At 40.6% G+C, this 26,768-nt stretch overlaps 1 protein-coding gene across 1 annotated transcript in view; it reads right to left on the bottom strand.

Moving 5' to 3' along the window:
• Window positions 1-1,887: 1,887 nt before the first annotated feature.
• Window positions 1,888-26,768, bottom strand: part of LOC131591757 (anoctamin-2-like) — a 159,477-nt gene continuing 134,596 nt past the window's right edge. The window contains exons 20-25 of the mRNA XM_058862788.1: window positions 21,761-21,909; window positions 13,556-13,708; window positions 13,393-13,445; window positions 11,148-11,329; window positions 4,761-4,866; window positions 1,888-3,303 (exon numbers count right to left, since the gene is read on the bottom strand). Of these exons, the coding sequence (XP_058718771.1) occupies window positions 3,022-3,303; window positions 4,761-4,866; window positions 11,148-11,329; window positions 13,393-13,445; window positions 13,556-13,708; window positions 21,761-21,909 (925 nt within the window). The 3' untranslated portion in view covers window positions 1,888-3,021. The remainder of the gene's footprint in view (window positions 3,304-4,760; window positions 4,867-11,147; window positions 11,330-13,392; window positions 13,446-13,555; window positions 13,709-21,760; window positions 21,910-26,768) is intronic.

Here is a 26,768-nt window from a genome sequence, read left to right on the forward strand (position 1 = left end):
TACTTTTTTTCCCCTTTCCTCTGCAGCTATTTTAGCTGGTTTTCATTGTTAAAGCAGGGAGTGGCAATAGCCCACAGGTTTTGTTACCTTTGTGCCTCTGCTTGCATCCCTACTCCTTTGGTCCCCATGGAGAGCCCTCCATGCACGTCTCTTTGAACAGCCATTCTCTGCTTCCAAGGCACAATTTATGGCAAGGGGGAGCACTTACAGCTATCCCACTGATAAATAGGGGGCAGATAAAGTCTGGCTTTGTCCAAAAAAGATAAGCTGGAATCTGAGAATGGCTGAATACCTGATCAGTGATCTACAGTTACAGCAGCTGATGGGAAGTGGTGTCAGGAGAATCCAGAGGTTGCCATAGAAATGCAACAAAAGGTGCAATCCTTGGGGAGTGCACCTGAGTCAGGTACTGAACATGCAGGAATCCTCTGTGAATGAAACTCTCAAGTTTAAGGGGAAAACAGCAAGCGTATCAGAGATAAAGATAATTGAGCTGTCTGCCCTGTGTGTGGTATCAGGGGAGATCCCATCTGGACATCAGCCGGAATTGCTGCCGTGCCTTTTTCCCAGCTTTGTTTGGGTGAAATATATAAACCTCAGGAGAACTTGCAGAGCATCAGTGTACATCTGGTGGCTTCTCTAGTTCCTTGTGCTAGGAAATCTAGAAAAACTTTATCATTTTTGGACCACAGCAAGCATTTCAGTTGCTTGTTATGGAAATTCTGTGTAACAACAGCCTAGTGCACTCGACTCTGGGATAACATTTTTCTGACTGCTTTGGAGTGACTCACAGTTTTTAAAAAGGTATTTCCTGGTTGGAGGGAGGGTGTACAAAATGTACAGAATGGTGCTATTTTAAGGAAACCCTTTATTCTGAATATCCATCAAACCAGCCACTGGCAAAGGGGGTGCCGTGAAACCTGTGTGCAATCCCTTTCTAAATCTGTTGCTGCACGCCCTCCCATATTCCTGGAAAAAGGAGAGGAAGAATTATGGCAAAAAAAATATTGATATTTCTACTGTTTAGAAACATATTTTCTCCCCACCAGCGGCTGTTTGGAGTGAAGAGAATTGATTGAATTTCAAAAGACTGGAGTTGCAAAAAAAAAAACCACAGACACTTCCAAAGCCTCAACAGTTTCAAATCCCCATGTGCACCAGCAGAGCATCCTCTTGGTGTAAAAGAGGGAATAGATGTTATTAATATTGACTCTCTTAATACATTAGACCATGGAATCCCCAACAGGGCTTTGTTGGCCTTTTGAAAGTAAAACGAGACAATTTGGTTTTGGGGAGATACCGTTCCCTCATTTAAATGCTGATCTTAGAGGGAGGAAATCAAAGGTTATGTCTCAGTCCTTTCACAGACTTTCATAAGGGAGCCAAACTCTTAAAATCCTAATAAAATTAAAACAAAACAAAACAATGAGTTTTCACAGGGAAAAAGAGGAAAACATTTGGAGAGGACTGACTTTTTTTTCAACAAAGTTAATCACTTGCAATTTTATTCCAGATGACGTTATCTTTTCAAATTCCATTTCTATATAGAAAGAATAAATAACCCAAAAGTAAATTTTAAAAATGAAACTCAAAAATAATTTTTTTTTTCATTGAAACAGTTCTCCCACTTTTATGTGCCTTAGTTTGGACACTGAATGAAAAAATAAATTATTCTTGCATCTCCCATTATGTTACCAAAAGTTGTCACAGAGAAAAATCTTTTTATCTAAGACATTAGTAAAATCTTAGGCCTCAGAAATATATAAAATTAGATTATGTTGTTAAAGACCAATCCTGAATAGAATGCCTGAAACTGGAGTACTTATTTTCATTTATATTTTTTTTATTGTTTTGAAAGTATTGTTGAGAAGAAAAAATGAGAAGAAAGCCTTTTGTCCAGACTCTAAATTTCAAGCCTGGTTGACAAATCATCAGGAAAAGAAACAGATTTTTTAAGAAAGTTTAATTTTCATTCATGACAGAATAAAGTTATTCCTTAAATGCCTGTAGGTGAAAGCTTGGTTAGTGAATATGTTTATCTTCCAATGAAATGCGGTTCTGCAAAATATTTAACTTTACAGTAAATCACAACAGCAGCAATTTTTGTTGCTTTACGTGCAGCGTACATGGAGATGCCACATTATTTACAGGGCTTGATTCTATTCTCACTCCTCAGCTTTGCACTGGTGGTTCAGTGGTGTGATTCCTCTTGACACTGTCTGGATTCCAAGTCTAAGTGAGAGGAGAATCAAACATGCAAGGTTTGGTTTTTAGTTTTCTCTTTAGGACAATGAGTGCCAAGGAGCTTTTCTGGTTCTGGCATCTTCAGCCATTCTGATGGCCTCCCTGCACACCAGCACATGTATTCCAGCTCCAGCTAAGCAAAGCACGATGTATCCATAGAGGCAAGTGCCCAGTGATTTAAATTCCTTCTGTTCACACATCTCCCAGAGCCCTGCATGCCCTCCAGAGGTGGCACCATGTGGCAGTGTAGGTTAGGAAGGCACAAGGAGTCCTTGAGATTCCACATGTTTACAAACCTTCTGCTGGCAGCTACAGCCAATGAGACCATTAGGTGTGTGCACTTCTCCATGGTCAGTCCTTCTCCAAGGTCAGTCCTTCCCCATGGTAAGTCCTTCCCCACAGTCAGTCCAACCTTCCCAAGGACAGAGACTAAAGCAGGAGTGTCCCTGTGCCCCACAGGGTGTCTGCAGGAGGAGGGATAATTGCCAGAATTCCTGCCAGGAGAATTCCTGCGTGCCTCCCCAGCTCGCATGAATCGGCACTGCAAGAACCAGCTACAGCCCAATACAGCCTTTATCTCCCACTGATGAAATTGGAAATGCTGCAGCCCAGAGGGCATTTAAATTGTAACAGAGATCCTCACATCTGGAGATTCTAAGGAAGCAAACGAGACTCCTTTTGCTCCCTGTCCCTTGTCTCTCGCTCGCTTGTTCCAGGTTCGGAATCACATCATGCAGTAAGCAGAGGTAAGCACAGGCTGCTGCCTTCCCTCAGGAGTCACACCACTGTGTGCTGTGAGCTGAAGGAGGTGAAGCTGCCCTTGGGGCTGTGGTGACACTGGGAGAAGCTGGAAGCCCTGGCCCTTTTCCTTTTCGTCCCACTCTTGTGTTTCCGCTTGTCGCGCGCAATAAAGCTTTCAATCAGCTTCAGCTTTTCATGCTCTTCCTTCAAGAAGAAGTCAACAAGCACGGTTTTCTCCTTTTTGATCTGTTCACTGATGTCCTTGGGGATGTCAGGGATCATCCAGTCAACCAGAACACTGAGGAACATCACCAAGTTCTGCAAGTACAGCAACAGACGTGAAGCAAGCATGAAAAATCCAAAATACACTGGAGCAAAACCAAACATTTGTTATAGCTATGAGACAGATATCAAACGCATTTTGCTGGTGGTGTGTGGTAGTAAGCAGTTGATTAAGGCTTTATTTCAAGAAACAGCTCAGGTTTGTGCACATCTACTCCTCAGTGTAGAGGCTGAGTTAAACACAAGCTTTAGTTACATTTGAAATAGGAAAGGACATGGAATCATTAAATAATCCATGGCCTTAGTAGCTAAACCAGCATTATTCTTTACAGGCATCCAAAGGTGCCCAGTTCTCAACATCCAATTCCTTGATACTGAGTTCAGAATCCATTAATACAAGGCTATCCCCCAATACAATCAAAAATCCTACAACATAAGGCAAAGATACCCGTTTGTTTCCAGTGTGGCCTGAGCACATAGCAGACAACTTTCATGGCCATTCTGTCCTCAGATTCCTCTGTCTGCTGACAAGCAGAATTGTTTTTACACTACCACAGTGTGCAAGCCAAAACCCCAAACCTCAGGTGTCAAGGTGATTACAGGTGGTGCTCATAACATCTAGCAGGAAGCAGACTGGGAAAAAAGCTTCACTTGCTTGTGAAATCTATAGATAATCGATGCTCTGGGGATTTGTACTGTCATGATAATGCTTTGAGAAGTGCTATGCTATGTAACGCTTGGAAACGTGTGAGAACAGTTTGCTGACAGGGCTGCTAGCATGAACTCTCTGTCCCCATCTGAGACAGTGGAGCTAATTACCCAAGGAATGTTCTCTGGCAGAGCAGGCAGAGGGCTTGAAGCCCAGCAGAACCAGTTGCTTTCAACTGCTTTGCAGTCAGTGGTGGAAAATTACTGAAGGCATGACGAAGAAGCAGAAGAGGGCAATACAAACCAGACAAGATTCAGAGAAACACTTGGGAACAATTGGCAGGTGAGGACAAAAGAAAGGCAGATTTGAAAAAGAGGGACGGGCCGAATTTGGCTGTGGAAGGATCCCAGATTATGGAGAAGAGCAGAAGGGAGCCATTCGAAAGGCAAGCCATGATAGCAAATCCCTTGCTAATGAAATCCTCACACTGGGGACAATTTACTGCACTCAATTCAAGAAAGTAGCAAAAACCCTTAGAGGATTTATTACTTCTGTTTATTTCTTGCTTTGAGTAAAGAAGAGCAGTTAACAAGCTTACACAGCATTTATGTGCTTTTTACAAGTGGTGCCTCTGAGAGTATAAAATTTGACAGAGTCTACTTACACATAAGTTTAAAACTTAAGCCTGTGGTATTTTGGGGGTCACTGCTAGCACCAAGGGCTAAAGGAAGCTGTGTGCCTTGCCTTCCATGTCTATTGGACATGAGCTGCTTTGGAACATGTGTTTGGATCCATTTATGATGATATTTCTGTGACTGAAAGTGAAGCAACTCATCAGACTTACCTGAAATAGAATCACAAAAGCCAAGCGAGCAGATAAGACCGCCCAGTACTGCTTAGAAAACTCGTACTGCTGTGGAGACCAAGGTGGTTCTCTGTAGTCTTTGAACCTGGAAATAGAGACAACTCAGCTATCATAGTTCCAGCAATTTCCTCCAGCATCAATTGCTGTGATTAACATGATTTTCCGATCACAAAACCTGAAGAATCAAATCCTCCAGATGTTCTTACTTCAACCGTTATTATGAAATACAACTTCAGAATTAGAGCTGGCCTACCTCCACTGAATTTAACACACTTAGTCTGGTTTTCACAGTTGTAACCAACATCAGAACATTGTTTTAACATTGGAAATGTCCAGATTTTAGAGGATTTACAGAAGTCCCCTTTATTTTCTTAATGTAAATTGACATCAATATACAGGGAATAAAATGCTGAAATGAAAGAAGAGAGATAGTCCAAGGCATTTTCAGACTGAAGGAGATAAACCTGCATTAATCTCACCTAAAACTTGATTCATTTAGGGAATAATTCAGACCACATAAAATGTGACTCATGCTTTGGTGGTTCCTGTCTTTGCATTAACGAAAGGGGGAGCCATGGGAAAGGCACTTCCTAAATTAACTGTCTAGCCTTGGACAGGACAAAAGAGAGCCTTAGTGGTTTGGTGTAAAGACTGTTGCTTTTAGTATTATCATCAATCATTTGGAAGTAAACAACAGGCTAATAAAAATCACAGATGCTCCTAAATTGGAAAGTTTTGCAAATAGCAGGAAACACAGAAAGCAGTAAGAAATGGAGACAGGAAGCAGAATGAGAATAATATGGGGAAATGGAAAATAATTAAAAATAAAACACTTGAAGGATCTTTGAAGGGATAGTGTTTGAATGTGGAAATAGCCTGGAGCATGCATTGGCCAGCAAGTTAGCACAAGTTTGAAATATGGCAGCAGGACAGTGTATGATTTGTGGGTGTATCAAGAAGAGGCACAATGGTGCTGGGAGGGTGGAATTACCCTTCCTCTGAATTGCCCAGGTAAACCCACACCTGGAACGCTGCATTCAGCCATTCAGCTGTACAGATTCCAGAGGGGAGGGGCAAGAAAAAAGGAGTGAGAGAGAAAGAGAGAAAGAGACAGAGAGAAAGAGAGAAAGAGAGAGAGCGAGAGAGCGAGAGGGAGAGAAAGGGAGAGAAAGGAAGGAACGAGGGAACGAGGGAACGAGGGAGGGAGGGAGGGAGGAAGGGAGGGAGGGAGGGAGGGAACGAGGGAGGGAGGGAAGGAATGAAGGAAGGGAGGAAGGGAGGGAGGAAGGAAGGGAGGGAGGGAGGGAGGGAGGGAGGGAGGAAGGAAGGCAGGAAGGCAGGAAGGCAGGAAGGCAGGAAGGCAGGAAGGCAGGCAGGAAGGAAGGCAGGAAGGCAGGAAGGCAGGAAGGCAGGAAGGCAGGCAGGAAGGCAGGCAGGAAGGCAGGCAGGAAGGAAGGCAGGAAGGCAGGAAGGCAGGAAGGCAGGAAGGCAGGAAGGCAGGAAGGCAGGAAGGAAGGAAGGAAGGAAGGAAGGAAGGAAGGAAGGAAGGAAGGAAGGAAGGAAGGAAGGAAGGAAGGAGGGAGGGAGGGAGGGAGGGAGGAAGGGAGGAAGGGAGGAAGGGAGGAAGGGAGGAAGGAAGGAAGGAAGGAAGGAAGGAAGGAAGGAAGGAAGGAAGGAAGGAAGGAAGGAAGGAAGGAAGGAAGGAAGGAAGGAAGGAAGGAAGGAAGGAAGGAAGGAAGGAAGGAAGGAAGGAAGGAAGGAAGGAAGGAAGGAAGGAAGGAAGGAAGGAAGGAAGGAAGGAAGGAAGGAAGGAAGGAAGGAAGGAAGGAAGGAAGGGAGGAAGGAAGGGAGGAAGGAAGGGAGGAAGGAAGGGAGGAAGGAAGGGAGGAAGGAAGGGAGGAAGGAAGGGAGGAAGGAAGGAAGGAAGGAAGGAAGGAAGGAAGGAAGGAAGGAAGGAAGGAAGGAAGGAAGGAAGGAAGGAAGGAAGGAAGGAAGGAAGGAAGGAAGGAAGGAAGGAAGGAAGGAAGGAAGGAAGGAAGGAAGGAAGGAAGGAAGGAAGGAAGGAAGGAAGGAAGGAAGGAAGGAAGGAAGGAAGGAAGGAAGGAAGGAAGGAAGGAAGGAAGGAAGGAAGGAAGGAAGGAAGGAAGGAAGGAAGGAAGGAAAATATTGAAGGCAGTAGTTCAGGAGAACAGTACAAGGGCTGAGGAGACTGACTGATCGAGAAGATTAAAGAGCAGCACATGTATTGCTCCACTTCGGTAAGTAACAGCCACAGTTGGACATGATAACCATGCACAAATTGTGCCCTCAGGACTAACAGGGATAATTTAGTGCTGTTCCCAGTGTTTGACTAGGAGTAATGGGATGAAATTAAGACAGGGAAAATCTGTTTTGAATACCACAAAACCCGTCCTGACAATAAGATTCATTAGACTGTGCAAAAGTCTCCGTTGGGGGATAGTGGAGAAGGTTCATATATATAATCTGTCAGCTTCAGTTTGCAGGTGTGCTTGCCAAAATTACCTTCAGGTTCTACTCACGTGGTTTTGCATGTTAAATTACACATTTGCAATCCACGCATCCCCTACATCCTGCCACTCCCCACCCCCAAGAAACAGTCTGGAATGCTGGATGTGATTCTGTGCTGCAGTTTCTGCAGACAAAGGACACAAGTACAGCCCACAGGGAGGAGAAGACCACTTTAAAGCGCAGGCTGTGTTAATTTAGGGAAGAACTCCCTGGGCTGTGTTAGCTCCTGGATGGTTTTGTTCAGCAGTGCATGCACAGGTCCTGTCTCAGGATTTCTGTGCTCTTCCTGCACTGCCAGATCCCCTCTCTGGTACTTTTCTGGACATTGTGGACCCCCACATGTTGCTTAAATCTGTAAAAGTGCTACATCAAGGGCCAAAGTCAGTTCCCTTGAACTTCACCTGCTTGAACATCAAAACCAAGGAAAACCACTGAGTTTCTTGTGGACTTTTCTGACCACTATAAATCAATTCCAGTCTTGAAATGTAGCCCAGGTTCACCTGGAAGGGTCACCAACTGTGGTGAGTTTTCCATTTAATGCATTCTGAGCTTCACAGACAATGTAAGTATTGCAGGACATCAGACCCCTTGGAAATCTCACCTGGCTCAGCTGGGAATCACACTGCTTGTGATGCCTGAACCTACACTAAACAAAACACGTGTAAATGATTTATGGTGAAGGAAAATGTTGCCAGAGCTATAGATGAGGTAGCTGGGCCTCACCCCCACCTCCTTTTATAATTATTTTCTGGCATGTGAGACCTTTTCTAACCCCTACATTCTATAGGTGATTTCTTTTTTACAAATTCTATCTTTTCAGCTCAAGAAGCATTTGGACACTACCCTCAGGTATGATTTTTTGGGTCTTCTGTGCAGGGTCAGGATTTGAAGATCCTTGTGGGTCCCTTCCCACTCAGGATATTCTATGACTCTCTGATTCCCTCACCTTTTCAATGCTTCACTCTTAAAATATTTGATTCAGCAGGTATGGTAGGAACAACAATCAACCAGTGCTGCAAAGACTATTGTGTTTCCAAAATAGCAAGCATGTAATTCCACTTTAATTCCACTGAAAAAGGACAAGAATATGTAGTGGTCAACGTGGTTGAAGAATAGAGCACAGGAAAGTTATAAGAATAGAAAAATGTGCACTGAAAGTAGAGAATTGTAGGGGAAGGGAAGCTGGGTAGAGAGAACCACATAACACTTGGACAAATGTGCACTGAAGCCAGAGCTAAGATGAGGATGTTAATGTATTTCAAAAGTTAATTGTATGGGGGAAAAAAAAGACTGGTAAAAAAACCAAATCATACTATATATATTGGTGGAACTTCAAATCAGTCCAAATAAGCTAATCTGTTTAATTTCCTTCATCAGCTGGTCTTTGACAAGAAATTGGGAAAACCATCCAGAATCACAGAATCAGCAGTGAAGGAATATATAAAAATTAGTCAGGGAAAAATGTTAGCATCCACAACTGACCATTGGGAATAGATGAGATGAACCCCATGACATAAAGAAAATAAATTCAGAGAGATTTTATAAAATTGCTGAATTTTGGAGCAGACATGTTAAAGCCCCTTGAATGACTCCGTATCTGCTGCTTCCTCATTTCAGTGTGACCAGCAGGTTTGTATATACTCCATTATCATACAAGACTACAAGGACCAAAAGGGAAAAACCATTAAAAATATCCCATATCTTAGCAATACTTGCTTCTAATTTGCCTTCAACTATACAAATGCCACTTTTCCCTGAAAAAAAAAGTAAAATTACAACTAATATTGTGCATCAGAACAGCTTTACAGCAACCTTTATTTGGAAGCAGTGCCAAAGAGTTCACAGCACTGTAGAAAATGCTGCTCTAAATATTTGAAGAATGTATTCTCTGTGTTCAATGGCAGAGTTGTTTCTGGCATGTTACGGTTATTTTTAAGATACCTTAATCTCTGGTAATGCCCATAAGGAGCAGAATGCAGCCTCATTGCAACCACATTTATCTCCAGAGGTCACAGAAATCTAAGAATAAGAGAGGTCATCTTGTTCCCAATGCATCTGCCAGAAACAGAAATACAGATTTTATTTCCAGCTTGAGGGGCACTGTTTGGTTGCCTGTCTCTTGGGAACAAGTTAGAGACCCCATATTTTATCACAGTGATAGTTCTGTCCAAAGCTGAGATTTTGATAAGATTCAAATGAGAAAGATGATAATGAGAAACACTGTTTGTGGATGCTGACATCTTTTCCCAAATGTTTCCTGATAACAGAAGAGAAATGCTCCCATAGTTCTGTCTCGCTCAGACTAACACATGGTCAAACATTATTTTTTCTCTTCTTCTCAGTCTCTTAGAAGGAATCATCAGGCAGGGACCACTTTTGTACCCAGTGTAGATGATTCCCTCCTCCCAGTATTTGGGCTCTGTTGAGTATTTGGCTATGTATGACCATACTAATGCGAGGAGTGCCTTTCACCCCTGTTGTCAATGCACATATTTCCAAGCACACCAGCACTTAAACAGCTATAAACAGAGGCCAGTGGCTGACACAAGGTAAAAAGCAGCATTGTAAAAGTAGCAAAATCACAGTGAAGTGGATCAATATGCTTGTTGAAGGAAAACACAAGCAAATTTAGGGAGAAAAAATTTAAAAGTACTAGAAATTGAGGGTGCAAAAGCATTTCGCAGACTTACAAATCTAAAAGTTCAGAGATGTTGCATATTCTAACAGGGAATATTTTGCTAACAATTCCCAGCAGCAGAAAGGGGGAATTGCAGAGCTCACATACTTACAAATTGCTTAAAAGTTAGGAGTGTACCCATCTATCCTGTGCTGAAGTCAAGGTGAGAATGTAGGTATCCCGAAAGGCATTCCCTACAGCACTGCCATAGAGAGACAGATTTCTCTCCCTATTTGCCCTGCTTCTGATGAAGAAACTGGGATGTGCCATTTTTGTGGGTTATAGTTGGGCAAGATATGTACCCGACTTAAAATCAGTGAGATATATTGCACTTCAAAGCAAGGGAGGGAAAACCTCTGTACATTAAGGCTCTCCTTAAATAAATGAAAGAGGAACTTTTATAATTATTTTGTGCAGATACCAAGCACAGGGTGATTTCGAGGGAGTCAAAAAGGAAGGTGAGACAGGCTGTTGAATATAACACTGACCCAAAGAACCTCCATTTTGAACAGCTGGGGGTTGTAATGCCTGAAACCAGCTCTTTGAATTTCTGCATATTATTATAAAAGAACAAAGTTAGTTTGAAAGCTGGAGCCATATTAGTGATTTCTCATGCAAACTGGAACTACTCCATGGGTATCTGGTATTTGGGACATATTTTAAAGGAAGTTGAGCCTTGTTTCCCCAGTCTGAAAAGATGAATCTGAAATAGAAGATGTGTAGATGGCAACTGGTGCAGGTTTTAAAGTTGGGCATAATATATTGAAAACCCATATCTCAGCAAGTGAGGACTGAATTTAATAAAGACAGAGAAAGCCTAGTTCTAATCACTGAGTGTCCATTTTAAAAAAAAATCATTGTTTTTAATTAAATCTATATCTTTCAGTAAAGAAAGTGTTAGTTTGCTTTTTTCTTTTGATCAAGTCTGCCTAAATTGTTTATTTTGCCTTTTAATGCCCTGAAAAAAACCCTTTTGAAGACCTTGTAACACAGTGAGAATACTATAAAGCTGTACTTCCAAACCCACATTTTCAAACATACATGAATATTGCTGAATACATGGCCATATAAGTGAATTTTATCAATTCCCACTTTGAAAAATGACATAAGAGCCAAGGAAATTCCCTTGACTGTGCAAACTGCCCTTGCAAGTACTTTACCTGCAGAACGAAACCTCCTGTGCAAACAGGGAGTTTTCTGGCTGTGTCCCAGCCTTGAGCTGGCTGACATTGAAGTACGAGAGGGTGTGATTGATGAAGCCATGCATGGTTCCATTCTGGCTGTATGCATATTGATACATAAGGCGTGGGATGAAATCGGAGGTGACAGCAATGACAAAAGCCTGAGAGATGGAAAAACAAAAAAAAACCATACTAACAACCAAAAAGCAGCATCGTAAATCTGTGTCTCCAGGTTAATTAATTCAGAGGAAAAATTTCATGTTCAGGTAAATTTAGAGTGGTGGTGAAGGGAGAGTTATAAGGCCAGAACTGGTACAGAATATTTGCATATAAATGGACAGTATAAACCTGTATATAATATACATATTATACATATAATATGTATAATAAATTATATGTATAATATTATTATACATATAATATGTATAATAAACCTGCTCTGTCGCTCCAAGGGAAGGATCAGCTAGGGAAGTAGCAAAAGTAACTAATGGACTGTCCATTGCTCCAATCCTTTTCATCTCTGGAGCCATTAGAAGGTTTATTACCAGTTTTTAAAAAAAAACTACAACAAACTTATTAGCCAGTTGATATAATATGGCCTATATTTTGGTGTAGTTACACCAAACCTGTTGAGTGTAAATGTCCATTTTCCCCTCAGCATCAGGATTCACACATGTCACATGGGGGGTATTAAACATTAAACATTTAATATATGCTGGCATTAAACCTCGTGAGACTGGTATCCCATAAAACTGGTGTCATTGTGGAGGCAATCAATCACAGAAATCTCTGCATTGCATCAATAAGAATTCATTTGATTTCTGCTCTGGACTCACTCCTATTGGAGCAGGTCCAGAGGAGGCTATGAAGATGGTCAGAGGGCTGGAGCCCCTGTGCTGTGGAGACAGGTCTAGAGAATTGGGATTGTTCAGTCTGGAAAAGAGAAGGATTTGGGAGGAGACTTTAGAACCCCTTCCAGTGCCTGAAGAGACTCTAAGAGACCTGGAGAGGGACTTTTGACAGGGGCCTGGACTGACAGAACAAGAGGGAATAGCATCAAACTGACACACAGGAGGTTTAGATTGGATATTAGGAAAAAAATGTTCCCTGTGAGGATGGTGAGGCCCTGGCACAGGTTGCCCAGAGAAGCTCTGGCTGCCCCATCCCTGGCAGTGTTGAAGGCCAGGTTGGATGGGGTTCTGAGCAACCTGGGATAGTGGAAGGTGTCCCTGCCCATGGCAGGGGCCTTGCAATGGGATGGTCTTTAATGTCCCATCCGACCCTAACCATTCTATGATCCTATGATGATTTAAAATTGTATTTTGCTAAATAATAATTTCCTGTGTCAGTATTATCCAGATGGAGAAGTAGAATTGGGCATTCAGTGTTTTGTTTTTTTTTCAAACAGGTGTGCACATATTTATATTTCTTTCAAGAAAATGTATCTAACTCATTCTTTAATGGAATCCCCAGGAAATAAACGTTTCTAGAGTTCGATCAAGACAGGAAATATTGAAGGATCATAAATCTGCAAAGTGTATTCAGAGAAAAACAAGAGGCTACAGTTTTTATCCTCCAGCATATCTCAGTGCTGGACAACTGAAATCTGTGCCTGACAGTGAGATTATGGGGATGTGCGGGGTTCCACAGATTTCCTACCTTAAATCCTGAAATTGGAGAGCCATGAGTGAACAATGCTCCACCCAAGTGAAACAACACTGTCCCTCTGGCAGCATTGGAATGCTGTACTGTTGTGCTAGAAGCTATTTTATTAAAGAAATTGCATAACAATCCCTCCACAAGTTCTCCCTTCAGTAGTAAAAATTACCTCCCTTTCTAAAGAGCTTTGACATCTTTAATATCTCTGGTATCATCCCATGACCTTAAAGGTATTTTCCAACATAAATGAGTTCACTATCTGTAGGTTAAAAACTCACTAGAAACTATTAGGATGAAAGTCCTACAGCATGAGATTTTTTTATCTTAAAGCATATACAGGAAAATTTTACTTAGAGAGTACATACAGCACAATAACCATAATGTATCTGTATTCTGTTGTATTTGAGCAACTGAGAAAATTAGATGCCACTTTTAAATTATGTTGAAGGGACAATGAAATATAAAATATTATAAAGATTGAATTATAAAGAATTTTAAATTACATTGAAAGAACAGTATAAGCTCCCAAGATCATGGTTAGAAATTGGTTTAACCAAACACTTACATTAATCATCACTGAAAGCTTTCCAATACAGCTCAAGATGTTATACCAAATACCTGTAAGTGAAAGAAGAAAACTTATTAACGGGTTCATTATAATGGTTTCATTATAAATTTTCTTTGTATTTTTGCTCTAATCTTCACTACAGTGCTCTTTCATTACTCACCTATATCTTTTTCTCTCACTGTGTCTGGCCTCCTCAGCTCAGTAACAAATTTTTTTGCATCAAGACGAACCTCGATGATGTTGTTCAGAAGAGCAAAGACAGGGGCCAGAGGGAAGGAGGCAACAAAGAGTGTGACAAAGCCAAACTGGATAACTGGGGGGAAAAAAAGAAACGGTTTTTGATAGCTTCTGAAGGGAGCAGCGAATTGTTAATGAGCTTTGTGCATTACCAACCCCATAAAATTCCACTTCCCAGTTTGGTCCCAGAATAGGGCTATGAAGAGACAAAAGTTTGTCACTATGCTTTATGAGTGTTTCCAATAAAGCCTCGAGTTGCTAGCACAAGCACAAGCCAAAGTAAACAATAAATTTAATAAAGGACAAAGGGTTCAGAGTCTATTTTTCTGCATTTATACATAATTAACTGATTAGTCCATGCTGTTTCTTTCCTGTCCTTTTCTCTGTAAGGAAAATCATACACAATCAACTAAAAGAAGAAAATCTACAAGGTGCCACTATTTCTTCCAGCTTCCTTTGAAAAACTTGGTGGCAGCCTGTGAAAAGCAAGAACAGAAGTGTCTCTGTGGATGCAGGAGCCAGTGGTGTTGTGCAGCACTTTGATCCCTCCTTTTGTCACTGATATCCTCCAAGTTTAGAAATACTACTCTTTAAATCTGAATGAAGGTGAATTTTATATAAATATATAAAAATATAAATATAAATATAAATATAAATACACATATAAATATAAATATAAATATAAATACAAATATAAATATAAATATAAATATAAATATAAATATAAATATAAATATAAATATAAATATAAATATAAATATAAATAAAAATATAAATATAAATATAAATATAAATATAAATATAAATATAAATATATTAAACTAATAAATGTGACTGTGATCTACATCTCAGAGTTAAAAAAATATTAGCATAGAAAAAGTATTGGTGTGTTTAAATGCCATATTTACTGTGGCATCTTTTTTGGCAAATCCCTGTATAAGTTCTCTCTCCACTGAGGGAGGAATTTCACTTTTCTGAGAAAATAGTACAAAATTCTGTGTACATAACATAATATATATGTGCTTTATATATATATACACTATATAAATATATAATATATATACACACTGTATATATACGATAAATATATACTATGTATACTATAAATATATACTATATATTTACTATATTTTATACTTTAAAATATTTTCCTTCAGCACTGTTGTCACAACCTACAACTAACTCTTGAAACAGTTTTCCCCAGGACCTTCTCACATACACTTTTTTTTTTTTTGTGTACAGGTTGCAAGTCATCTGATATTTCCTCTTTCTCATCTCAGGAACAATAAAGTAAAATCTCTGTATATCTATTATTATTATTATTATTATTATTATTATTAATAATAATAATAATAATAATAATAATAATAATAATAATAATGTTAATGTTAATATATACTATTTTTAGTATTATTATCATTATTACATAGTATTATTATCATTAATACATACTATTATTATTATATGGCCTTTAGATTTTCATTCATATTGTTTTTTTCTGAGATAAAGTGTATACACTGAGATGGAGCTTTTTCAAAGCACACAACTTCCTACTTTTGAAATCATACTTTCCTGACTATTTTATGTTCAGAGTCAGGAAAAGGAATTAAGAAGGAAATAAAACCAGATATTAAAGTAACAAAAACAGTTCCCTCAAAACTGTGAAATTCTTAGAAAAATACATAGCCCCAAAATATGCCTTATTTGTTTCTAAGTGAATTTAGCAGGAATACAGCTGGGAGAATTCTGTAAAAAGATAAAATGAAAAGAAAAAAAAAAAAAGTATTTGCAATGCTTTAAGAATTAACCGCACACACATTTACTTTGATGTTGTTTGTAGCCTCTTCATTCATTGTCTGGGAAAATGCAGCTAAATTTTTTTTCAAGTTCATGAAAAAATGTTCAAGGTATGCAAAGGACTTCTGGATAATTGTGTAAATATGTCTTCATAGAAAACTGTGCCAGAAGTGTTTGTGTGGGCATCTTGAAATCTCTTCAACCTTCTCAACTCCTTCTTATGAAAGTGTAAATGATGCAAAAAGCAGGCAAAAAAGCAATCCCAAAGCCAAAACCAGAATTTAGACGGCCTTGGCCTTGTGTAACAAATTAGCAAAGAATCATTAAATGGAGGAGTCTTTGAACAGCCTCAGCAATTCACAGGTACTTGTTGAGTGTGATCAGTGTTTCTAAAAACAAACCTGAATAGATTACAAAGAGAGGTATTGCTGTCCAGATCCTAGGAGGAATCTTTTCTCAGTATCCTGGAGTTCTGTGGATGCCTGTCTGGTCACACTGGAAATATTTACACTACTTTTAGGACACTCACACTCTTCAAGGACAGTTGACACCAAGTCATCCCTTTTTTGGGTGAAAAACTTGATGGCAACCCTTAAATACGCTTTTTTACGTTTATGTTTATGCCATAAGGTCTCCACACAAAGCTGTTCATGTACATGGAAAAGGCTAAAGAGACCTGTGCCAGGAGCTGGACTGTTTCATAGTTTTCCTTCTCCCCTGGTAAGCCAGTCTGGAGAAAAGAGAGATGAAAATTCCCCATGCTCATGGCGCAAGCTAGGAAATAAAACAATTGAAGGTTGGGTGTTGTGATAAGTCAGCTACACGCGAAGTATCTTCTTGGGCATCCAAACATGACCCTGGATGTGCTGTCACTGACACAAAGCTTACTTCTGATGAGGGAAAAAGCCCAAACCACACGCTAGTGGTGCCTTTGCTGTCTGAGTTGAGCAGGAAAGAGGCCAAGGGCTCAGAGCCAGCCCTTCAGTTTCGCAACCCCTGATGCCACATCTGCAACACCTCATCCAGCCTCCAGCAGAGACAAAAACTCTGAATGACAAACATCATCCAAAGAAGTGTCTCAGGTCACAGCCCTTCTCAGAAGTCAACTCTTCACAGAAACTGTGCAGGGCCTGAGCAGAACCTGAGTACAACAACAACACACCCTGTCCCTCCAAGTCTGGCCTCCAAGTTACGACTAAGAGCACAAATCAGAGCTTTTAAATTATGGATCTGGAGGGTGATGGCTGCTGCTCTTGTGTAAGGGATAAAGAATCAGTCCTCAGCAGAAAACCCCCCATGGTGTGGATCACTCAGGTTCTACAAGATTTACCTGCTCAGTAGTGTGAGGAACCCAAGTGTCTTTTACCTCAAAGCCTCGTCTAAGACAAGGTATTTACTTATGATTCTGTTGCTTTTTTTTCTTTCTTCTTTATCAATAATATCTGTCATAGGATCATGTGTTACTGGAAGTAAACAGTGGAAAAATCACTTCAGTGCTAAGCAACTTTCCAAATCCTAGGAAGAAACTTTTTGATATACAGCCGGACCTGGCTGAAAAACTAAGGAAAAGGTGTAATTTATAACTCTTCTGTAATAAATATATGCAACAAGCCTACACACAACCACCAATGGTATTTTCAAAACCATCCTCATTATAGAGATTATAGAAAAATGCATTTTTCTCTTCAGTGATTTCTTTTTCTGCCTCACACATTGCCTTTTTGATGGCTTTTCCTGCTTTAGGGGAAATTCTTCCAAACCGCTCAGATTAATCCTTATAGTAGTCAGTAGCTACAGACATGGGATCTGATCATTTTTTCCTGTGCCATTGTTTTTAAACAGAAGTTGGATGATGAAACCTTTTATTATTACTTTTCCTTGAGGAAGAAAGTTTTTAATCAATTGCCACATGAAGCTTGCACTCCTAGAGGGGTTAGGCTAGAGAAGCGAAGACCAAATGAAATAGGAATCTGAAAATCATTGCTGATTTCAGTTTCTTCTCAAGGAAACACAAGTGGTATAAATTTCAGACATTCATGTGCATCATTTTGCTCTTGGAGCCAATTTAATAAAGTTTCTTCCATTAGCAATATTTATTGCTACTCTAAACATCATTTTACAACATTTTACAACAAATTTCTTGCCAACTTCTATCACTGCAGGCCAGTTACACATGATGCAAACTTGCTGCCATGTGGAAGAGGAAAATGGTGTACATGCTATCTACTTTGGGAATGAACATAGTATGGTATATTGGCCTGCGTCAAAAGTCTTTGCACAGTTTTGGAAGCAGGAATTGCTTAGGACAAATTAGACACATGACAGTGACAATTTATGTTTCAGGATTACTTGAGAAAAACTTTTTGATCACTCAAGTGTTTTAAGAGTGTATCCACTAAATGCAGGAATATGTCAATTAATAATATCAAAACAGGCAGTCATCAGAAAAGTCATTGATTTGTCACAAGTCAAATCTTTGTGCAGAAGTGCTATTGACAGCCAAGGCCTACACAACAAAAAAGTTCAGCACAGTCTGCTGGTGAAATCAGATTCAAAGACCCTAAAAAATTAATCTTGTTACCCATAGAATCATTTGGGTTGGAAGGGACATTTAAATGTCATCTTCCCCAAACCCATGCAATAAGCAGTGATTTTCAACTAGATCCTGTTGCTCAGAGCTTCATCCAGCCTGACCTGGAATGTTTCCAAGGACAGGGAATCCACCACATTTCTGGGCAACCTATGCCAGTGTTTCACAATCCTCAATGTAAAAAAATTCCTTCTTACAGCTAACCTAATTTGTTGGCATGGACTAGAGTGACTGGTATTTTGCAGAAACAAATTCCAGTGAACAGAGTCACACTTCCCAAATCGGAAAATAGAGGAGGTTAAAAAATAACCAGTAAATCTTGCTATTTCTATGAACCTACCATAATTGTAATGAGGGCAGGGGTAGGAGAGAGAGAAAGTGGAAGTCTCTCTAAGGCTTCAGGATTGTTAGAATAAGAAATAAGAACTAAAAAGAAAACAGCTTTGAAATAGACATCCCAGAATTTAAGTGGGGTACTGATCATCAAAAATTCCTTTACCTGTGGTGCATCATGCTGCAAAACACATCCTGAAACTGTTCCAAGCCCTCTCCCTCAGAGAAGTGCTGCCTTAATGGGATTAATTTGCTTCATAACAAAGTGCAAAGAGAATGTGTGATTTGCCATGTGTGGAGTGGGCCAGACTCCAGGTTTTACAGAAATCAGTAAAAGAGAGTGGATATATGGATAGAAAAAAAGCAAGGACTGCCTGTGATTAGGGTACAGCCTAATGAATGATACACCTGGAGGCAAGAGTCTTAGTTAAGGATGCCATCCATCCTCAAAAGTAGGAGCATCCTGTCAGGACAAACCTGGATGTAGAGACTACTCATACTTGTATACATAATCAGCCTGGTTTTGCATGAAACCCCATCACCATCTGCACGGGGAAACCCAAAGGCTGCAGTAAGCCCCATCTGCAGTTCCTCCTTCAGCTGCTTCATTCCAGATTGCCACTGATGCCTGAGGGAGGTTGCCTGAGTAAATCAGTGTGAAAACTAAAAAAGAAGTTCTGAAACAGCAGCCAGATTTCTCTTTTCCTTAATATCACATCTCTTCTTACATTCCAGTAACCTTGCCTTTTTAAGCAATTCAGGAGAAAAAAAATACCTTCCTCTGGCCTTCTGCATTGCTTCCCTTCCCACTGTCCCCAACTCCAAATTAGAGAAATAGGTGAATAATCTGCTGAGCTGCCTCTTGCAGCCCTTGACAACAATCCCAGCTGACAGGTTGAGTGCTGAGCTGCACCAAGTGCTTCCTGCCAGCGTGGGTGGTCTGAGCAGTGAATCTGACAGCTGAGAGCAGGGACGTGGATGCAGGGCAACAACCAGGGTTGGGGAGGTGCAGCTTGGCTTTCATCTGTCACACATTTGTCTGCAAATCCCACAGGCAGGGCACAGCTTGGCACACTGTGAGGCTTCTCCACTTGGGAAGCTTATCCTTCTGTTGTAAGCAAATGTTTAGATCAATAATTCACCCATTCATTTTCCCTGAATCATCCCCAAGTGGGTGCGGGCTGAGGCACTCACCATGGTTTATGATCCCAGCACAAGGGACTGATCTAAATTACAGGCTCAGTGTCCAGTGATTTATAACATCAGTACCTTAAACCCTGATACTACAAGTCAGAACCATGGAATAGAATCAGAATATCCCAAGTAGGAAGGGAACCATCAAAATCCAACTCCTGGCCCTGCACAGGACAGCCCAAGAATCCCACCATGTTTCTGAGAGCATTGTCCAAACTCTGGCAAGCTTGGGGTTGGGACCACTCCCTGGAACAGGAACCCCCCAAACCTTAACAGACTGTGGTGATACTTCTCCATTTCTTTTCTTTTTTTTTTTTTTTTTTTTAATAAACACATTAACCTACTCATTTTAGTGGCCATGATTTGACTTATCTTGGCAACTTCAACAATTTGCTCCTAAAATTAAAAAACCCAAACAGTTCCCTAAGGGACAGCATAACAAATGGCTAAACATGGGAGCTTCAAGAGGTATTCTGAAGTCAAAACACAGGTAAGGAAAACCCCACTGTAGCTTTTATTCATTGAAGGACAGACTACTGACCTGCTTCCTTTCTGAACAGGTGGCCTTAAATGAACCCATAAAACAAATTTGACATTTTGGAAATTTTGTTCAAACTTGCAGCATCAACAGCAAACTCAAGCAATGCTGACAAACATCACACCAGTATGTATTTGTTACTGGTAACGAAAGGCCCTTGTCCTTAGACCTAACCAAGAAATCTGGGTTGCTAAAATACAGACGTTTCTGCGTTATTCCTAAGCATAATTTTTTTTTTTTTACAGGGAAAAAGTGTCTATGTTTTTTCACCATTGTTTAATTTCAAAAATTGCTAAGAGGCTTGCTTAAAGTTTACAGGAAGAAAAATCATCTTGGGCTGAAGTAATTCATGGAAAACAATCAGTTCTAAAGGAAAATTTTTCAACAAAGTATCATCATGTGCAGAAGGGGATGGAGTAATAGAAGTGGCAATACAGACAGATCCTAAGGTGAATTGGAACAATTGAGAGGGAGATAATGGGAGGTGATGGATTTTTGATGGCACTACAGAGGGCAAGGTTGGGATGCTAAACATATTAATAAGACATCCTCAAATCTGCCATCATGTGAAATACCTCATATACACTTACACATTTATAGATTTACATAAATCTACCATTCTATACATTTTCACATACTAAATTTTAATTAGATTATAAATTATATCTACAAACCAAGATTGTTTTTGTATAGAGAGATAAACCATATATGGTATTTAATTTTTTTGCCATAAAATGTGTTCCACTTTAGATATTTTGAGAATCGTGACTTGTTAAAACAGGAGTTGCCACATTCAATGTTTAAGAGATTTCTGGTTTTAGACACCATGCCCATTGTGCTTCTCCCTGAATTCTTGTGTGTCCTAAAGCTTGGGTTTGCCTGGATTATTTCTGTCCTTTCTACTCCCCCACCCACAGCATTCCTGCTTTCTCCTTCCCTGCCTCTCCAGGGTCTACTCATGAAGCAGCCATAGGACTGTGCTGCCCAGTAGAAGAAAAACATGGACACACTGCAGTGAATCCACTGGAAAGCCATTGAGATGGTTAAGGGATCAAAGGACCTGACGAACAAGGAGAAGCTGAGACCACTGGGATTGCTGTACCACAGGAAAGGAAGATTCAGGGGATCTTACCCATGTGGCAGGTTGGAGAAGACAGAGCTAAAACCTTCTCAAGGGCACCCAGTGAAAGGACAAGATGCACCAGTGGAAATGTAGGCAGTGCAATTTAAACATTAAAAAATCCTTCGTGTAAGGGTGATCAAATACTGGAAAAGTTGCATAGTCTCCATCCCTGGAAATACTCAAAACCCAACTGGACAAGTCTCTGAGCAGCATCGTCTAGCTGACCCTGATTTCAGCAGGAGGCTGGATCAGATGATCTCCAGAGATCCCTCCTCACTATAGCTATTGATTCTGTGGCCAAATAGTTTTTATGCACTTTACTCAGCTAGAAACACTGTAATCTGACATCAGAAGTACTAACAGATACTGGGATTCATGATTATTTCTCTGTTGGCACTATGGTAGTCTCATAGCCCTGCTGGCTTACATGGAATTTCTGCAAACTACAAGTGCTGGGGTATTTTTTCCCCCCTTCTTATGACCACTCCTGAGATGCAGTCCTATGTAAAGCCATGGTTATTGCAGAAAAGGAAAGGAAATTCTGAAAACTTACTCATTTCCATGTATTCTGGAGTCAGTCCGGTGAAAGGTTCCAAGATGTAGTCAAGATCCCATTGCTGAGGGTCCTTCGATTGGTTGGTGTCCATTTCCTTTAGCTCAGTTCTTTCATCCTTCAGTTTCCTGAACAGCTTCTTGAGCTTTCTGAGGAATAAAAGTTCAGACTGAACCAAGTCTGGTTTTGTTTTGTTTTTGTTTTTTCCCCCTAAGAGATTTGGCTCAATTCTTTGCACAGCAACACAAAACTAATCTTGTGTGCATCACAGGGCAAGTTTACACCACCCTGGGAAGTTCTGATGTTGTTTATTGATAGGTACAAGCTACTGGAGTTGAATCTAGTACTTTATAATATTTTTCCTCTCTAGATGTATATTCCTTCCTAAAGATCCTTGGACCTAAGTAATATTAGTAATTAGTGCTTTCAAGAACAACATAGTGAGCACCTCTCCTCTTAACAAAATACAAAATAAGGGTTTCATTCCACATTTCTGCTACAGGCACACTTTTTTCTCATTATAAAAACTGGGAACTTCCAGTATAATAGAATTTTAAGGAAAAAATTACCAGACATTCATGGGTTGCCCAGATAAGCTGTGGCTGCCCCATCCCTGGAAATGTTCAGTGCCAGGTTGGATGGGGCTCTAAGAAACCTGGGATAGTGGAAGGTGTCCCTGCCCATGGCAGGAGCTTGGAACTGGATGAGCTTCAAGGTCCCTTCCAAACTAGGCCATTTTGTGATTATGGGATGTTTCCAAACAAAGAGGGTGCAAGAATGTACTGACAGCAGAAATAGCAGTATCAAACACTGTCCCACTGAGATGGGGATACAAACTTAATGGCACTGACAAATAAATTAGAGTAAAATGAATAATTTCTAGATGAAGAGTAAAGTTTTCCCTATGTCCCCTCCCTGCTGTGGAGGGAGGCCAGTCCTCCGAAAGGCTTCCGCCTTGAAGATCTGTCCTCTAAGATTAAACAAAACTACTTAGTCATGGTGATTAAGCTGTGGACTCCTTCCTGCTTCAGCACTCCATGTTATCTCCTTGTAAACTATTGGTCATTTTATCCCTGTCTTAAACCATTGGTCCTTTTCCCAATTCTCCCCTTCCTATAAAACCCTAGCTTTTGCCCAGTTCAGGGGAAGACCATCACTGGCCCCCTTTGCTGAAGCCTGCCCAGAAAGGACTCTGTAGAATGCTACACGGCCTCCTGTCTCTCGTCCACGCATCAGCTGGGGTAACCCATGAGCTGATCTGAGCTGAGCTGATCACTACAAGAGCTGAAATCACATCTAAAAGAGCTAATCACTTGAAGCCTCAGGCTGAGCTCATAGGGGTTACCCCCTGCTGGAAACTGCCTGAGACCTGTGGATGGCCATTCTTTGCAGGACCCCTATCCAGGAAGTCTGTGGCAGCGGCTGGGGGTCAGACTGACCCCTGAACTGGCTGCAACACCATGCCAATGATATTTTAAATACATATGCATCAACAACTTCAAGCATATATCATTTTACACACTCAGAAATTCCCATGGAAAACAACAGGAGAATGAGGTATTTATTAGCAAAATATAGTTGAATTAAAATAAAATAGCCAGATTTATACTTACTGCATATCTTTCTTTTGCAGATGATATTTATCTTCCACAGAAACATACGGCACTATTTTACAGCTCTTCACATATGTGCCATGAGTGGAAATCCAGACTAATTCCAGTGATGTCTTGCCAGTAATGTAAGCAGGGCTCTCCCACAAATTCTTCCCCCACAGCTTGTGATAAACCCTTTGAATTGTAGGTGTGTGGCCTGGATACAGGAATATTTGAGGGAAGGGGTTTTCCTTTGGACCTCCAGGGAAGCAGAACCACTTTCCCGGACCCTGACTTCAGTAGCAGGGTAAGGCTGAGAAACAAAAGCTGGCAAACACAATAAAGGCTTTGCTGTGTGGGTTTATTGCTTCATTCCCAACTTTACACTGAACCATGGGATCACTGTGTTCCCACAATGACTGAGGAATTTCTGCACCTACCAGTGTTTACAGGACCCATTCCATTTCATCACCAGTATGGAGGAGTTGGGGATTGGAAGATACTCTTTAAACAGGTCTAGATTACATCAAGCCCTCTCAGATCCTGGATCATAAATCTTCAAAAATCAATGGGACAACTCCAGCTTTTGTTTGAGGTGGAAGGAAGATGTAACTCACAAGTCTGATGGTAACATCATCGGTACTTTGGCATTGCTGGTGCCCAGGACACTCAGATTACACAGTTTTAATGAAAGGGCGGGGCAAATTTAAAATGCTTCCCAAGACAGAACTAGATGAATCCTTATGAAGATATTAACCTCTACATCATGCAAACTCAGCCATTTCAAGACGCTAAAATTCTCTTTCTCCTCCTCTGCCTTTATGGCAGCCAAGGGAACTTATCTGTGACAGAGGTGATGTACCATTCAGAGGGCAGGAGGCTGGGGTAGGATTTAAAGCAATCACAGAACTCCCAGGATGCTCTTCCAGTATATCCCAATTAATTTTCTAATGTGAGGGACTCTCAGAGGATGGTAAACAATAAGTTCAAGACAGTGCTGATTTCTGTTCCAATGAAATGATATGAGCTATAAATGTCCCTCACACTTCCACAGGCAGATGAGAGTGCTGATCATCTCATTGTCATGGTGCAGCAACAGCTGAGATTAAATTTGGGTGTGTTTAGATGTGAAATCTGTGCACATGTGATCTAATCCTTCAGCTACAGCACCACAGAATCCAGTTCTGGAGTTTAAACAGACACACCTCCCAGGAGAACCCAGTAACTAAAACAATTATTGTTGTTTTTAATGTTTATTTGAGAATACACCAAATCCAGGGCTCAGTTGCTCAGAATAATTTTTAATTTTTCATCTGGTTATCTCTAAGTCAGGCATGAAGAACAGCACCTTTAACCATTTGGAGTTCAGCTTTGAAGAGTGTCTGTATGCTTATTTTTATGTATTTTTTTTGAAAGATCAACTGACTGAAAGCAAGCCAAACCAATTATTTCCAATTTTCCACAAAAAAAAAAAAAAATTACCTTTGTGTCATATTTCAAGCATGTGAAGTTTGAAACCAAGCAGAAATGTGTCAGAAAGTTAAAGGAACAGAGAGGAAGGATTTGCAGGGTGTTATTCTCCAGCTACACAGCAACAGGGCAATTAAAATGAGTTTTGCAGAACTCTGTGTCTGTACTTATGATTGTGATGCTAAAACTGAGTATGCTTTTTAAATGCCTTTGTTTGAAGCCTGTTTCTTAATTAACCAGATCAGTGTTTTTAAAGAAGATTGGCAGAAAAAGAGTTCTTTTAGCTTCTGATTTGTTCCTGCCAGCCAGCTCCCCACACTGAGGAAGAGCTAGGTTTGGCCATTCAGGATGAGTGTCCCAGAAGCTTTGTACAGAAGAGGCTTATGCAGCAGTTTCATGACTCCACAGATCTGGGCAAATAGGTAAAATTGTAGAGCTGTAGAATAGACATTATTTCTGGTCCTTTTGCCAGGGAATGTCAAAAAGCAAGGTGCATCCTTAAGGAGATTGAACAGCATGTGAGAAGAATGAATGCAGGATGAGAGGGAAAGAAAATTAACAGGTTTTTGTATCTAGGCTGTATCTAGAGCAGTTAAAAATGACACTGCAGCTTCTCACAGGGGATTTACATCAAATGCTTGTGTTAGGTAAGAGGTGGGAATATGGTTGAATTATGCTGATTGTAATTCCCAGTATAACCAATGAGCACTGCATTATGCACGTTAACAAGCATCTGAAGTGAGCATAAAATCACTACAGCCCCACCTGCCAATAACCCTCAAGCTTTTGCGAAAAAATATGATTAAAAGAGAAAAATCAAGCTTCAAGTGATCCTGGCTGGGCTGTAAGCACATGGTGATTAGATAAAGGCTCCTTTTTAAAAATCAGAGAGATGATTCAACAGTTTCTCTATTGATACTGTAAGAAGGAGCAGCTGGATTTGTGGGATCTAGGGGAAAGAATGATGATGACTTGGGAAAAATGAGAAATTTGTGGAGTGAGAGAGTGGAATGGATAGAGGCTGAAGAGGTGGGGCATCTGGAGAGAAGGTTGAAAGAGGACAGATGGAGGAAAATTACTTTGTTGGCACAAGCATTTACGTCTTCAGTGGTTGTACAATTGGGATTGTTCAGCCTGGAGAAAAGAAGGCTGCACAGGGCCTTAAGTGAGCCTTCCAATGCCTGAAGGGAACCCACAGGAAAGATGGAGAGATACTATTGGCAAGGGATGGAGTGTGGGAAAAGGAGAAATGGCTTCATACTGACAGAGAGCAGGTTTACATGGGATATTGTGAAGAAATTCCTTTCTGTGAGGGTGGTGAGGCCCTGGCACAGGTTGCCCAGAGCAGCTGTGGCTGCCCCATCCCTGGAAGTGTCCAAGCCCAGGTTGGATGGGGTTCTGAGCAACCTGGGCTAGTAGAAGGTGTCCCTGCCCACGGCAGGAGCTTGGAACTGAGAGGTCTTTAAGGCTCCTTCCAGACCAAACCATTCTGTGACTCCATGATTCTATGAATACTTGCTAGAACTTGCTAGAGATGCATGTAGAGGTTTTACATGAAAAGACAGAAAGCCACTAGAACCCAGCTGCCAGATTATTATTTATAACACGTGGGTTTTTAAATCTCTCCTTCCAGTTGATGATTTTTGATCTGTAGGATAATGAAAAAAGGTGCAGCGAGAAAGCTAAACAGACAAGATTCTTAGGCTGAGTAGCTGGAGCACCTGTATCTGGAGAAAAGGAAGAGCAGTGACCCAGACTCTTGTGTCCTTGTCTGTAATTTTCTTTCCTTCTTTTGTGAAGGGACACTGAAGATCCAGGCTTTCCTTCAGTCACATTCCTATAGTCTGTTCACACCTCACATTCACCAGCACAAGAAGAAGGCAAGTGGAGAACAAAAGTATCTAAATTTCTTGTTCTTCCACAAATTTTTGGTACAGCCATGCTTC

Source organism: Poecile atricapillus, chromosome W (genome assembly GCF_030490865.1).
Source record: "Poecile atricapillus isolate bPoeAtr1 chromosome W, bPoeAtr1.hap1, whole genome shotgun sequence".
Taxonomy (NCBI): Eukaryota; Metazoa; Chordata; class Aves; order Passeriformes; family Paridae; genus Poecile; species Poecile atricapillus.